The sequence below is a fragment of the Lineus longissimus genome, chromosome 13, assembly GCF_910592395.1.
Source record: "Lineus longissimus chromosome 13, tnLinLong1.2, whole genome shotgun sequence".
In the NCBI taxonomy this organism is placed as follows: Eukaryota; Metazoa; Nemertea; class Pilidiophora; order Heteronemertea; family Lineidae; genus Lineus; species Lineus longissimus.
In genome coordinates this window covers 5,163,624-5,179,802 of record NC_088320.1, presented here as the reverse complement: position 1 = coordinate 5,179,802, position 16,179 = coordinate 5,163,624, and the positions used below count along the sequence as shown (strand labels likewise).

At 42.1% G+C, this 16,179-nt stretch overlaps 2 protein-coding genes across 2 annotated transcripts; one reads left to right on the top strand and one right to left on the bottom strand.

The window, feature by feature from the left end:
• The first annotated feature begins 2,272 nt into the window (after positions 1-2,272).
• On the top strand, positions 2,273-6,413 carry LOC135497754 (uncharacterized). Its single transcript, XM_064787604.1, has 7 exons — positions 2,273-2,345; positions 2,953-3,153; positions 3,438-3,559; positions 3,839-4,025; positions 4,308-4,559; positions 4,817-5,029; positions 5,480-6,413. Exons 2-7 carry the CDS (start codon positions 3,117-3,119, stop codon positions 5,782-5,784), a joined length of 1,116 nt encoding a protein of 371 aa, XP_064643674.1. The 5' UTR covers positions 2,273-2,345; positions 2,953-3,116; the 3' UTR covers positions 5,785-6,413.
• A 201-nt stretch (positions 6,414-6,614) lies between these two features.
• LOC135497757 (paxillin-like) lies at positions 6,615-15,015 on the bottom strand. The gene is made up of 5 exons (XM_064787608.1): positions 14,938-15,015; positions 8,796-8,865; positions 8,413-8,533; positions 8,041-8,156; positions 6,615-7,660 (listed from the first exon to the last, which is right to left on the bottom strand). Exons 1-5 carry the CDS (start codon positions 14,949-14,951, stop codon positions 7,589-7,591), a joined length of 393 nt encoding a protein of 130 aa, XP_064643678.1. The 5' UTR covers positions 14,952-15,015; the 3' UTR covers positions 6,615-7,588.
• Positions 15,016-16,179: the final 1,164 nt, after the last annotated feature.

Here is a 16,179-nt window from a genome sequence, read left to right as displayed (position 1 = left end):
CGAGATCTTTGCGCACGGCCCGAAGCTGGTCTCAAAATGAACTAATCTTTTGTATGTTTCTTTTGTGTGGTCATTTCCTCTTCAGGTAAGCATGTAACTGACGGTGAATCATCGACGAATTGCTCTAAAATGGGCAAAAAGTAATTTTCCAAACTTTACACCTGTCTGTCATACCCTTTTATGCACCTGAAAATATACACGCTGTGTTAGATTATTTGCACATTATGTTACGGGCGGAAGAAGAAAAACTAATAACTCATCTTATCGTCTAAGTATAATTTCGTTAATAGCCTCTATTTGTTGTAATCGTTCTATTATGTAGCGTATTTTAGAACTTTTTCACGATTTATTTTGTACAATCTTTAACAAATTTTCTTACTAATTCATAGAACTGTCCAGATTATTAGGTATGCTTATCAATGTTAACGTAACTACTTTTCACCAATTTAAGCTAAACAATATTGTCTAGGACACGTCCAGCAACTCGCCTGAACGTGAACGTCCACTTCACTCTCTTTTAATGACATCACTCCCTGTCATCATAGACTGGACAATGGCACGTCATTTACTTGAGCATTTCGAAGATCGGTGTAACTCTGGGTTAATCATCCGCTTCGGCAAAGATCAATCAAATCTCACTGCCACGATCATTAATTAAATACTACGTGCCCGAACAAACCCTAGGGACCGGTCAACATTTTATTAAAACGGCACGTTTCAGATTAACGAGACCGTCCGATTTACAAGTTATATACATTCTTAAGTTCGCGTCTGGGCACGACAGGGTCCAGCCAAAAATGTCCCTTTTCCAACCGTCCAAACGTGGAGGACGTCGATTGGTCATCCTAGTGAGGGTCACAGGATGTCGTTTGTGGTTCGAGCATTTTGATTGGCTCCGGGCGTGGTCTAGGCTTGCTTTATAACATCTTGACCCAGGCGGAATCGTCAGATCATGTTGCAGGAGACCAATTAAACTTCATCTAACCATAATTGACATTCTTGTCTCCTTTTCTACAGGTAAGCGAACTTTTTACTACAATTTTCATCGGTTATATTTCACCACACCTTTAGCTCTCATGACGCGTCATACATGTACTTAATTTAAGTCTAGAAACTATATGCCTGCTGCCCAAATACTTCTCGAGTTGTATTTAGCTTATCTAATATTGACATGTACAATCTGTAGCTAGCTTTTATATCACCATGTGAATCCGTTACTGCAATTGTATATATATTGTATTGTATTGTATTATATTGTATTGAGATCATGTTGCAGGAGACCAATTAAACTTCATCTAACCATTATTGACATTCTTGTCTCCTTTTCTACAGAGTCTCGTTATAATAGTTCTTTAGAGTTATGACATGACATTGATTATTACCATCTGATACAGATTACGGTAATTAGACAGTTAATGAGGCGTAAACCAATTAGAAGAGTCTAGTAAACAAGATAAAGTTAGGAGAACAAGAACAAGAAGGAGGAGGTAGAGGCGTCGACGACGACGACGACAACAACAGCAACAACAACCGGAAAAGGAAGGAAAGGAAGAGGAGGAGGAGGAGAAGAAGAAGAAGACTGGACCAGAGAAATATATCAGTTGCCCATCGACTTGCCCTGGATAGAATTTTTCTTGCTGCAAAACAAATCACTCGCATCTTGGAATGCGTTTATGGCAATCTTTGCGGAGATTACAATTGCTTTGCGTGAGATTCGTTGCTCGGAATCTCCCAGCAGCAGAATGGTTAACATTCTGAACGATGACATGCTTCCACCTATCGAGTACCTGACAGAACCTTTTTTTCGAACACTGCTACAGGGCAACCGCCAGGCATATCAACACTGCAGTCCGTTTTTTATTCAACCGGTGAAACTATGTTCTCAAGCAGTTTACCAGACTTCCTTCGACATTACGTGTGTAGATGGTGCAAATCGAGGACAAAAATGCGATTTTCGACCCACAGACCGAGGACCGATGACACAACGAGGACGTCCTCAGTTTGGATGACCTCGGAATGCCATGTTTCGCCGCATTATATACCCCTGGAATAAATCGGATCGTCTAAAAATAAACTGTCCTCGGTTATGTACATTTTTGCGGATTCGTGTGTGTAGGCCGTGTGTGTCGTGTGTGTGTGACCTCATTACAACTCTAAAATGCGGACCATTTTCCCGGGTTTTTTTTGTTTCATCATTTAACAATAGGAGGCGCTTAACCGGAAATGTCCTCGATTACCATTGTCTTCATGCACGTGGAACGAAGCCTAGTTCATTCATGCTGAATTTTGGATTGCTGCAGGAAAACTTGGAGGAGTGAGACACGATAGGGGCCTACCGAATTGAGGTGAGTTTTCAAACTTTGCAATATAGGCCTAGGCTAGTTCATGTGGGACCGGTAGTCTGTCCGTGGCACAGGTAGGCCTAGGCTATAGTCGGATTCAATTCGTATGTAAATGTCACTACCTTTAGCCAGTTTTGGGTCACTGTGAAAAACTACTGGGCCGATTTCTTCTAAGCATGCTATGTTTGGTTTTTCTTAAATCTAATTTTGGGACCCAACACAATTTCCAGGTTAGTGATTTGCAAATCAAGCAAAAATTTCATGAAATAAACTACAGAAGTGCGTGAATGTACACACAGCAGTGAGCAGTGAGCTGAGCATGACATTCATCTCTTCACTGTCACTGTCCACTGCACTGACAGTGTACTGTACATTAGAGCATTGGGCCTAGACCTGTTAGTGTTAGGCCTAGATAGGCCTACAGGTACGGCGATTGAAAAACTTTCTGAACTCAAAAGCGCTATCGTGTCTGCCTGTCGGGAAAAGCCGACAATTTCAACCCGGTCGCTCTCCCAAGTTTAATGATGATATGACATTTACAAGCTTTCGTGACATGTTTCTTTTATAAATCGAGCTGCAATGATTAATATCATGCCTTCTTTCGTGTTAGAGAATATTGCGCTCCGCAAGACAGCCACGCAAGTGAGTGACCAGGCCGGGGCTACCGCTGACAAGGCCGAAGATGGCAACACTTCCCCGTCCTACTTCCGCGGCTCCTGCGCAATCACTGGTGGTAAAGCTGCCAAGGAATGGTGGGTGGTAGACCTCACTGAGATGTACGACGTGGACAAGATTGGCATCGTCACGAAAGGTAGGCTTTCGCTTCCTTGATGTGACTCTAGCTATTCAAGCCAAGCCCCACTACTGCAATGATTACTATCATGCTTTATGATATCAGAGTTTACCAGCGTTTCCTTTAATTGATAAAACATGTGCCTACAAACTCCTGGTTTCTACGCAAATCATCACCAATGTCATTCAGATGTGTCCCAGCCTAAATTAAGTCACCAGCCTTTTTTTTAAAGACCATGGTCCTTTTCGATATGTTTTTGTAAGATATTGACTATAATCCTTCACGTTGTGTTTTCTTCTCAGCATATGGTGGTCCTACTCTGCACTACAAAGAGCAAATGACGAAGACAGCTAACCACAAGTATCCAGATGCTGCCACCGGAGTAAAGGTTATAAATGTCGCACAGCCAACTTGGGTCGGAACGGTAAGTCCGTCACATAGTTCCGATTTCCACGATTGTATTGCACCTGGTTAGATGCCAGTATGGCCGAAGCGCTCCGTCTTCGGTCAGGATTTTTTTAGTTTCAGTGTCTGAGCTACCATATCCTGGCCGACGAGCCAATACTGCCCGGTTGGATTTCGGGGTTTTCTCTCCTAGAGTAGGCTGGCTCCTACCAGGGCTAAGGAGGTCAGTCTCCCCCAGCGATTCTTTGAATATAATCTTTAACATATTCAACAGGGAAACCTCTTGTTGATGTTTTAGGTAAACCAAGACAATGAATACGAGTGTCAACAGTGGTGTCGAGAGCTCGATTTCTGCAACGCAGTGACCTGGGACACGAAGAAGAAGGAATGTGGTGTTCACGAGTTAGTTTCCAAAACCACAACGGCGTCTACCGGATTTAACTTTTACAAGAAATCACTGGTGACGGTGCCGTCACTCGACAAAGGTACGAATAATGGAGAGCATACTAGTATTTTGTTATATAGTCCTTTGAGAAAAATGTATAGTCTAATGAAAAAAAACTGTTTTCGCATTTTGTTTTGGTGATTTCAAATGTCAATATTCCAATACATGAATATTGTCGGTCAGCTTCCAGATATCAGGTCAAATGTTTAGCTGGTCCAGCTGAAATGAATAAAGCCGACGATGCAACTTTTATTTTATCACATCATGGATATAAGAAAATATATTCCGTGATTACAGCTGCTTGTGGATGTTTCTTCTCCAGCTGCCTACCTTAACGAAGCAATGATTGGAGTCTTGCGCTCGTTCAGCACAGCCGCAGCGTACAAGGACCACGGTTGGTTCCCGTGCTACCAGAAAAAGACTTTCACCGCGCCAGGAGACATCCTTGGGGCACATTGTCCGAAGGGGGCATTCGGCCAGTTCATCATTGTGGAGAAAAACGGGGCGAACTCGGCGGACGGGCCTCTAGCTCTGTGTGAGGTGGAGGTATTCGGACGAAAGACGAATAACAAGAGTAATTGCATATTTTTTAATGTTTCAAAAGTGGCCTAACTTTTTAGTTCAAGAATGAGATTGTTTATAGATGGACAAAATAAAACAAAATAAAATAAAAGATACATGTAATCTTTATCGTTATGGCCAAAGAGATTTCCAGTGTTCCTCTCTCGTGTTAGTGCAGAGATCAAAACCCGAGAACCCAACAGCGAAACACGCGTGGCCAAAACAAGCGATCCTTGTATATTTTGCTTTATCGTTGTTTTCTCGTTTCAGCCCCGATTTCAAGTAATCATACGGCTCAACAGGTCAGCACAAAGTCTGGTAACGTTGCCAGTAGGGCCGTGGACGGAAAGTTTACAGCAACCATGGGCAGCGGGTCGTGTTCCCAGACTGCCGGGACGGAAAATAACGAATGGTGGACGATTGACCTCGCCAGAGGCCATAATGTCACTAACGTGCAGATTGTGGCGAGGGGAGACTGCTGTGGTACGTCTGCCGAAGATCGATGTTTCTCTATCTTAGATTTCACTCAATTGTTAATACCTTAATTAGGCGTCTGAAGAACTTTGTCAGGGTACTTTTTGCTACTTAAATACTACGTCCCTGATTATATGCCAAAAATACTTAAGCATAGGCCAGAAATCAGCCAAATCGGCCTTAAAATACATTCAAAGCACGCTCAAAGAATCTATTTCTTGAGCGCATGAAGTCACAGCCATGAGAATGGCCCGTCTTGGCGTGTAAGGTGATGACATCTTTGAATAGTTTACTGTATGTTCGAGTCACATTCGATGGGAAATGCCGGCAAGATATTGAAAAACAATTGTCACCATTCGCATGTTGAATTTAATTTTCTTCAAAATGGGATTGCGCTACGACCTCCTGATCCCGAACTACATGTAAAGTCATTTATATTTGAATTCTTTTTGATTTCAGCTTCTGACTTGACCGAGTTTACAATCCTGACTTCGGCAACCTTTAGCGATGCCGAAATATCCACAGTCTACTCCCGAGCGGTCAATGTGTCAGTGAGCCCGCTGATCCCACCAGGGTCAGCCACGGGATTCAAATATTCGATCTGCCAAGCAAGCGTACAGGTCGCCCTGAAAGATGGGCAGTCTTTCATGGTGGACTGTGAGCCTGGCGCCGTTGGCCGTCACTTGACAATTGTCAAGCACAAGTCGAAGGCCAAGCCCCTGGAGCTGTGCGAAGTCGAGATTTATGGTGTTGCCGTGCCTTGATTTAAAACTATATCGGCCTTTCAGAAATAATTGACCATGTCCATTTGGGCCAGTGTTAACACTACTAGACCGATTCCTTTCAAAGGTACAGGGCGGAAATTGCTTAAAAAATCTCTCTGGGTCTCAAAACGAGTAGTTTTGGTACAGCTGTCCAAATGGACGTGGACATTTAAGTAGGACACTGCTGATGTTGGTGTTGATTTTAAAGTTGGGCTATCAAACTTTGATATTCATGATACGAAAAATATTGCACAATCTTTTAACCATTGTGTATATTTTTAAGCTAATTCCAAAAGCCATAAAACTTTTAAAATGTGTTTTCCGATCAACTCATAGTTGTAATTGGTTGACATCAAATAAAGCAAAACATGACGTCAACACACTTCCCTTGATAGTGTACACATCACTTGTATACTGTGCCGCGTGATGCACTGTTTGTTATAGTTTGTGCTACACGCAGGAGTTCTAGCTACATGTATGTACTCTGTGCAAAAATAGTCTTGCTCTTTTGAACATTTCTTGACGTTTTGACGTCTTCTTTCTTTCAAAGACTGGTTCTGCGAGTGACGAAGGAGGGCCGGGTGGACCAGATTAAGATGCCCTCTGTGATCACTAGGTGTCTCTTTTACCTATCGCCAATCTATGCTAATTACACCCCAGTACCGATATCCCCAGAGAGTCCATGAACGTCACCTCCTAGCGGTCAGAATTGAAACCAACAACACTCCAGCTTGTACCAGTGGTACTTTATTGGATGACATGAGTACATTTAGTTCTCATAAAAGAACTTCAGTTTGATATAAAAATGACATCTACTAATTCATTATTTTCTACGTTTTTTAAGCTGTTGGTTTACGACATTTCTGTGGTTATCACGTTCCTTGATAGTTTATCAGGCAATAAATTTTAGAAGCTACATGAGAATTAAGCTAATCCAGACTGTATCTCGTAAAGGTTTGTCAAAAATCTCACAGCAAGATTTTGAATCGTTTCGTAAATATACGACTCACATACAATGTGTAGTTTGTATTTTAGGAACGATACTACGTCCTACTGTAAGAGGATGTGGTTCACCGTCATTCACGCATACAGTGCAGCTTTACCTAATCTACAACATGTTGCGTATCAAGATGGCGGCGAGATGGTCACCCGGATGTGAAACGGATATGACGTCGCATCTGAATCGTTCTGCGATGGTCCTCTGTTGGATGGAATTAGTTTACGGCATCTATGTTGACATAATAGTTTGACAATGCGTCATCATTCTTTTATCAGCGGCAAAGCATCTGATGTTGATATTTAGGATGATGGTTGGAATAAATATTTCTGTTACCAAGGTTTTCTGAGCCATACTTGCTATTACTGATGCAGTAAGAAAGTACATTTCACCCCCTTCGGGTGTCTCTAAATGTTATGAATTATAGCGTGGTTCTTCTTACAAATTAATCGTGAAACAAAATTTATATATAATTTCCATGGATAACTATACAAGCATGTAATATATATTTTCTGTCGGGGAGTGTCAGAAATTACAAAAGCCTTATCTTTAGGAGAAGCATAAATATTTGCGATTTGGTTCATAGTGGGGTTGTTATGCCGCTGGTTCCATTGTAGCCGAAGACTGATGTAGCAACAGTCGAATTAATGGCTTCACACAGATATTTGCGTTACCCCTCCATGTAAATCTATGAAAATCCTGACTTCAATAGAAATGCTTGATATTTGACATTTATTGTCCTTTTCCTATCCGAGTATTCGTTCCAGTGCTGGGCTTCTCCCCGACAGAGGCTCCCTATTGCGACATTTACTTGCACTTTTCACAGCAGTGCAGGTTGTTCTTCAAGTAGAAGGATGAGCCTACATCTCCGCCACATTTCTAAAAATAGAATGTGACGATTTCTAATAGAAGCCAGGAAGTCACGGAGCTACACGTTATTTCTCGCAGGGGTCGTTCTTTAGATATTTTACACACATCCAAAGCTATAGATAGCTTCCGGGGCTATATGCTTCGTCCCTAAACTTTAATTTTCTTACTTGGCGATCAGATGGTTAAGGCATAGCGATATATCCGAATCTCAAGCGGCCATATGAGAGACCGAAGCTATCAACTAGATTAAAGTGATGCAAGCCCCTCCGAGACAGCTTTTGGTTAAGGTACTGCCCAAACTAACAGCGATTCAAACATAAATACTTATACGTCACGAGCTATTGTGTAAATACGTACTGTGATGACGTCATCAGAAATTGTGTACTTACGGAGCATTTGAAGCAGTCGCTGTGCCAATCCTTGTCGTTGTGTCGCAGGACCTTCTCGGTTGCAGCTATCACCTTGTCGCACTTTGCGCAGGTGGCGCCTCGCAGGTTTTCATAGTCTGAAAAAGTAACAGTCCTGCATTTGACGACCGAAACTATGACAGAATTTTTTTTTTTTGTATCACCCAGTACAACGACCTTCTCATTAGGACCAGTGTTAACAAGTATCACCGGAGTCTTTGCTATGTTGACCAATAAACACTCTTTAAAGTGTGGGCAATGTCTACACATCGATATCCTGCTGTTTTAAACTTCACGTACAGGTACGAAACTAGTTTTGACGCACAGAAAAATAATTGTAATGCCAATACGTACCCTTCTGGCAATAAGGTTTGCCATTCTTTTCGTAAAACGGCTGGCCATGCAGGGAGAGCTTGCACTCATGGCAAATAAAGCAGTCCTTGTGGAATTTCTTCCCCATCACAGTCGACACGCTCTAAATCGATATACATGTTAGACATATAAATGTTTAGTTTCAACACGGAGTATTCTAATCGAGGGTTCCAAAAATGTATATTCTTCAATAAGCAGTGAGATACAATCGTTTTGCACCGATTAAGAAATGAACGACTATAGATTTACCTAATAAATGTATTATGCAATAGTTCGTAGTTAACTTGAAACAATGTCAAAGTTGTGTAGAAAAAATCCCTATCATTTTGAAGTTGTTGGCTTGCTTCATTCATCATTCAACCTACCCCAGCAAGTGCCTTGTTACAGGACATGCAGTTTCCCTTGCTTGGGTCATTTTCGTCCGTGATCCCGGCGCTGAAAAATAAGATGAAAAAGCAATGCATTAGTGACGAGAAAAAACCGTTGCTCAGAATATCGATAACGTCGACCTCAGGAGACGGCTTTCACGGGGGTAGGTATTGACTGCCATTTGTAAACAACAACGCACTTGCGAGCATTCAATCTGTCGTCATTTGTAATTCCCCGCTAAGGCGATAAAAAATTCAGCAAGTGTGAAATATCACCAAGTTAACGTTTTTGGTGTAGAACTAGTTACATTTTACGCCATGACAGTTTTTGTCAAAGTCTGTGAAGCTAAAATGAACGAAAGGATTGCAGCTGTATGCATGCAGGTACGAACGTAACGTACAAGAAACGTGATGTATGCGAGGAGGTAAATCCGTCTGATGAATGACTTGGAAAAACGTGCAGACTGTAGTGTAAACCACCAAGAAACCCACAAGGTAGAACAATGTGGAATGTTAGTTTATCAGCTTGTCAGTACTCTCGTCGAGGTAGAATGTACACTAAGTGACCACAGGATCTACATGTGCATTCCACATACCTTCGGTGGCAGTGTTGCCGTTGTGTGAACGGTTGACACTAGGTACCGCCACTTTGGCCAGAACTTGAAATGTGGTCAACCATTATACAGACTTGGTTACCACAGAAGGATGTTGATCTTTGCAGTTGTTCATGGTCTCCCACACTCAATGCAGCGCCTCAAACCATGTATGGTGTCAGCCATGTCAGTGGTTGTGTGTTTGTCATTCGATGGAGGAGGGCGGTCTGTGGAGCTATCTAGTGAGGTCTTTTTTTCACGTGTCTGTGTTTCAAAGCCCGTTTTGAGATTGCTACGAATTCCAGCTGGTTGGTCAGTTTCAATCGTTCCACAGAACCAGACTCGCCCTGCTTGGCTCTTTCACTCTCCTTCCCACATTTATCTCTCTTTCATCACAGCTTCAGCAGTTCTGTCCGGAGACACCGACCTCCCTTGCTAGCTTCTCTACTTTTTCATTGTAGCTGCTGCCGCTGTGCCCGGGAATGATAGCAAGTTTTTCGCTCATCTCACCCATCAGGTGCACCAGGATTACTTGATGATATTCTTTTTCAGCCTTGTTTGCATTGGCCGGTAACAGCTGATGATGAGGAATACCTTAGAGGAACGAGCCTACTCTAAGGGAATACCGACACCAATAGACGTATGAATGAATGGGTGATTCTCGCCTACAGTGAGCGTGCATAGAACTGGGTCGATCTCTCTAACGGATCCATACTCGCGACTCAATCAAACCCACCTGACTGGCTTCATCAACGGGTTAGTAATGGCCCAGCTGTGCTTTTCTACTCCACTAAATGCGATTCTTTCACTACACCAATTTACCATTAGACTTAAAAAGGATTTCGCAGTGTACATATTGTAAAGTAAAGTTTGTTTATTATAGTGTCACCCCTAATGAAAGGGCCAGCCAGCTTTTGGCTTTAGAGACACTCTTTACTCCCAAACTCCTCTCTGACAAGCGCCTGGCGAGAACGCAGTTTGTTAGTTTGCGGCTATAACCAACCTTCGCCTTCGTTGATACCAAAAAGTCGTAGACAGGGATATGGTTTATTGCGGGATGCCTTAACCAAATGGGCCAATTTGTCTAGATTTGTAAAAAGTAGGCCTAAAACACCTGCGCTTTTCAACCCAAAGCCCGCACAAATATGAAAATTTATCATGCATCCAGTGCAAAAAGTCTATTGAATGGATTGGGATTTATTATTTCTGGGATTCGGCATATGTCTACCAACACCAATACCGGTACTGCCCCTATCAAATGATCTTCGACCCACGGTCAAAGTGGAACAAAAGTCCATCACCACGGCTCTTACAGTCCATAAGGCTGGGTTCACATAGAACTATACGGTATTCGGTATACGCTATTCGATATACGCTATTCGGTATTCGCTATACGCTATACGGGCACGGCGAGTCACATAGGGTAGCATGCGTGCGGTATTCGGTCTTTTGGCGCCGATCAGATGGACAGTTCAGACGAAGAAGATTTGGCTCTTCTCCTCTTAGCCGAGGATGAAGCTGACCAGGCACAAAGACCAAAGAAAGAAAGAACAGAATGGGTGCGGCAGCACTTTAAGATGATACCTTTGTTGGGGGAGTACCACAGGACATTTAAAAACCTCATGGATCATCCAGATGTTAATTAAAAGAATCATTTAGTTGATTAGTAATAAAACATGTAATGAAGGCCTGTACTTAGAAATTGCAATAAAATGAGTAAAATGAGTACTATTGTTTCTAACTTATCCTATAGTATGCAATAAATCGTTTAATAATTGTGATAGATAACATTAAAATGCATGTTCTTACCAAGTCCTCTGGTCACTTCTCAACAGGGTGGTATACGCTGCAAGAAAATCGAACGCGCACGATTCCCACTATACTATACTATACGCAGGTATACGACCTTTTCGAATAGTGCCCTCTTATGTGACCCAGTATTGTGAAATTTCCTTGTTCGATTTCAGGTACCCGCGTGCCCTGGCAAAACGTGCACCGAATACCCGAATAGTATAGTTCTATGTGAACCCAGCCTAAGGTCGACTCCTATGGGCCGTGAAAACCGCAAAAAATCTGTACATGTTTTTGTAAGCGGTCGTCGCTCGCGCAATCTTGTCTTGCATGTTTTTGTGAAAGAGGACGTCGAAGAACGCGGTCGTATATCAAAACAGACGTTGGGTGGCGCTCGCGCAAACTTCCCTCACATGTTTTTGTGAAAGAGGACGTCGAAGAACGCGGTCGTATAAAAAACAGACGTTGGGTGGCGCTCGCGCAAACTTCCCTCACATGTTTTTGTGAAAAAGGACGTCGAAGAACGCGGTCGTATAAAAAAACAGACGTTGGGTGGCGCTCGAGGCGGGTCATCCTACTTAGCGTCCAGTGGCGACCAGTGGCGTCCAACGCGAATATGGTTAAAAATGTTTTCAAGCTCCTAAAACACTTTCAATAAACAAGATTTAGAAGTTTGGTGGAGTTTGCAAATCTAGTTTTTGAATAATTATCACCAGAAAACGATCTTAGTATGCGTCCAGCTGAAGTACTACTACTTCTAAATCTTGTAGTGATGCCTTCCTTCTCCTCTCTTTGAGTGTATCCCACTGTAGGGTTTGGAGTTGGCGGGTGACAGATCCTTGTCTTCGGTCTCTGTATTCATTTGTGACAAAAAAAATCGCGCTCCTCTTCGTTGAATTCGCTCTAGTAGGTCGGTTGTGACTGCCCTTTTTACGACTATCTGCATCTTAGTAAGGACACCTTGGTCTTGCCAATGTAGGACATTGTCAGCAGCACAGCAGCAGTATGTTCTTCTTTGCGATCTGTCTCATCTTGGTAGGCCTAGCCCCCCCCCCCCACAGGACACATTGGTTCTGTCTATGATATAATGGTTGACGGTAATAAAGGCACTGGAAAAAAAGGCACTGGAAAAAAAAGTACGGAAAAAAAGGCACTAGGTAAAAAAGGCACTGGAAAAAAAGGCACTGGAAAAAAAGGCACTAGGAAAAAAGGCACTAGGAAAAAAAGGGACTGGAAAAAAAGGCACCAGGAAATCACTATACTAGGTAAAAAAGGCACTGGAAAAAAAGGCACCAGGGAAAATGGCACCAGAAAAAAAGCCTTTATTACCTACATTCGATATAATAGGTTGTGGCTGCCCTTTGCGACTATCTGTCTCATCTTGGTACAGCATGACACATTGGTCCTGTCTATGGATATTATAGGTTGTGGCTGCCCTTTGCGACTATCTGTCTCATCTTGGTAGGCCTACCCCCCCCCCCCCTCCCACAGTACACATTGGTTCTGGCTATGATATTAAAGGTTGTGACATGCCCTAGCTTTGCGACTACTGTGTCATCGTGGTGCAACAGGACACCTTGGTTCTGTCTATGATATTATATGTCCTTTGCTAGTCTGTGGTCTCATCTTAGTATATACAACACGACACCTTGCCCTGCCTTTTATCAAAGGTTTACATGTCCTTTGCGACTATCGGTTTCATTTTGGTACAATAGGACACCAATCTTTCATACCACATTATGTATGAGCATGGAGGTATAAATAAGACCTTATTTATACCTCCATGGTATCAGCATGACATTTTTGAATGACGATCATCTTCACAACGAATAACAAGTAGGGCCTTAAATGTCATTTATTTGTCTTTCCTTTGGTGAAAACTTAATCTAATCACAGTCATACAAAGCTATGTTATAAGCAGAATACTAAAATGCTATTTTCAGAAGATTTTGTATCTGGGCTGAAGCATAAAAGAGGTGCAAACAATCATCAATATTTATACAGAAAAACTCCATTAAAGTCATATTTTATACACGACAGTGCATACCTAAACCTATCCAAGATGGCAGCCCAAAAGAGCCTATAATAATACACGCTGCTTGGTTCAAGGCAAGCTGGTTCTAACAAACACAATAATTAGGCCTATATCCAATCTTAATTACTACAACACAATCGCGTGGCATACAGATGGGTGAATTCAGGCCTTTTATGTAATCCCCACGCGTTTATTAAGCGGTCGGGGTGAGGAACTGGGTTGCTTATTGGGGGTCGTGTGTTGGCGTCCTGTACTATAAGGCCTACCTTGCTATAGGGTACAGGCCTACATAGGCCCCTACTGAACATATATTTCGTCTCTCCTCATAGGCCTATGCTTCATGATAATAATCCCGGTACTGAATCTAATTCATTTCGCCAGAGTCATTCTAAACAGTTGTTTAGAATGACTCTGATTTAGCCCTGTGGATCCGGTGTAGAAGTTTAAAATGTCCTAGGATAAAATGTCCGGAAACAAAGGATTCTATTATGCGCTGAGCTATTGACAGCCATGGCCTCTATAGAACTATATGCCATAATCTGAATAAAACAGTTTTTATCCATTTATAGTCCCTTTGAAGATCGTGGGACAGGGTCAAAGTTACCACTTTTGCCCTTTTTGACCCTCCCTGGGGGCTCCCACGGTTCGTTAAGGGGGCCAAAAACTATGCAATGTTAAAGTACCCCCATAGACCTTCATTTTGATACCCATGTTGACATGTTTCGATGACATCAACTTTTTGACCCCTACTTTGGGACCATTAGGCCCTATTAAGGGTATCATTTCTGACTTAATGTGCAACTTTACGCGGGAAAAAAATTGATTTTTGAAATCAGCACCCCCATATTACACAAAAACGACTGTTTTCAATTTGCCCGCTAATTTGTCAAACGGAACTTCACATTTTTCACACTCGTCCCATGGCCTGTTGTTGTTATTCGCCACCTCTCTCCCCATTATTCCAACAACTTGTTGTAGGAGGTTGACACAGTTTTCTAACTTATCTCTATCCATGGTTATGATATACTAGTATGATTGATGATGTTGAAAAGAAAGGGGATCTCAAAATACGACAGTCTACTACGAATAGATGCAATAGTGACATAACAACACTTGCATTTTCCCGCTAGTCGCTATATCAACAAAAACGTCGAAATCGTTTTTACTTTTCCCAAGACGGTGGCGCCGCCTGTTGACTTCATATCGTTATCTTTGACGTGGTGTATGGTCCAGATGTCTTTGATGTGGCACACATAGGAGTATCAATCTACGTGTCCTTGATATGCTACACACGTGTCTTTGCTTTGGTTTGTCTTTATTTGCGGTAATAACCACCCAGGAGTATCAATCTACGTGTCCTTGATATGCTACACAAGTGTCTTTGCTTTGGTTTGTCTTTATTTGCGGTAATAACCGCCCATAGTGCACGCCTAAAAGTTATTTCTATTTTTGAATGCAAATACTAGTATGCAGGTTTTTTTTTCATATATTGCACGATGTTTAGAAGAAAACTATTAGCAACCAACAAATATCTAAATGCATATACAATAAACACTACTATCAGCAAATGACTGTTTGCATTTCATACTACCAAATGCAGACATAAAACAGCCCTCAAATGATCAACACTGAAGCTATTCGCCAAAAAGGACCATCAATTGTAGCTGAAGACCACTGGCACTGACGCAAGGCTGAACGAACACAAACGGGTTTGACTTACCCGCTGTCAGCCATCTCTACGCTAGTTTTTTCCCTGCTGATAAATCCCGTCAGCTGACCCCGACCTTTCCCTTCAGTAAACCGCACCGGAATACCAACATACTACCTGACTTTGACAGGTGAATCGCTTTGCACACGGCGCGCAGGCTGCCATAAGTCTGCCTGGACGAGATCTTTGCGCACGGCCCGAAGCTGGTCTCAAAATGAACTAATCTTTTGTATGTTTCTTTTGTGTGGTCATTTCCTCTTCAGGTAAGCATGTAACTGACGGTGAATCATCGACGAATTGCTCTAAAATGGGCAAAAAGTAATTTTCCAAACTTTACACCTGTCTGTCATACCCTTTTATGCACCTGAAAATATACACGCTGTGTTAGATTATTTGCACATTATGTTACGGGCGGAAGAAGAAAAACTAATAACTCATCTTATCGTCTAAGTATAATTTCGTTAATAGCCTCTATTTGTTGTAATCGTTCTATTATGTAGCGTATTTTAGAACTTTTTCACGATTTATTTTGTACAATCTTTAACAAATTTTCTTACTAATTCATAGAACTGTCCAGATTATTAGGTATGCTTATCAATGTTAACGTAACTACTTTTCACCAATTTAAGCTAAACAATATTGTCTAGGACACGTCCAGCAACTCGCCTGAACGTGAACGTCCACTTCACTCTCTTTTAATGACATCACTCCCTGTCATCATAGACTGGACAATGGCACGTCATTTACTTGAGCATTTCGAAGATCGGTGTAACTCTGGGTTAATCATCCGCTTCGGCAAAGATCAATCAAATCTCACTGCCACGATCATTAATTAAATACTACGTGCCCGAACAAACCCTAGGGACCGGTCAACATTTTATTAAAACGGCACGTTTCAGATTAACGAGACCGTCCGATTTACAAGTTATATACATTCTTAAGTTCGCGTCTGGGCACGACAGGGTCCAGCCAAAAATGTCCCTTTTCCAACCGTCCAAACGTGGAGGACGTCGATTGGTCATCCTAGTGAGGGTCACAGGATGTCGTTTGTGGTTCGAGCATTTTGATTGGCTCCGGGCGTGGTCTAGGCTTGCTTTATAACATCTTGACCCAGGCGGAATCGTCAGATCATGTTGCAGGAGACCAATTAAACTTCATCTAACCATAATTGACATTCTTGTCTCCTTTTCTACAGGTAAGCGAACTTTTTACTACAATTTTCATCGGTTATATTTCACCACACCTTTAGCTCTC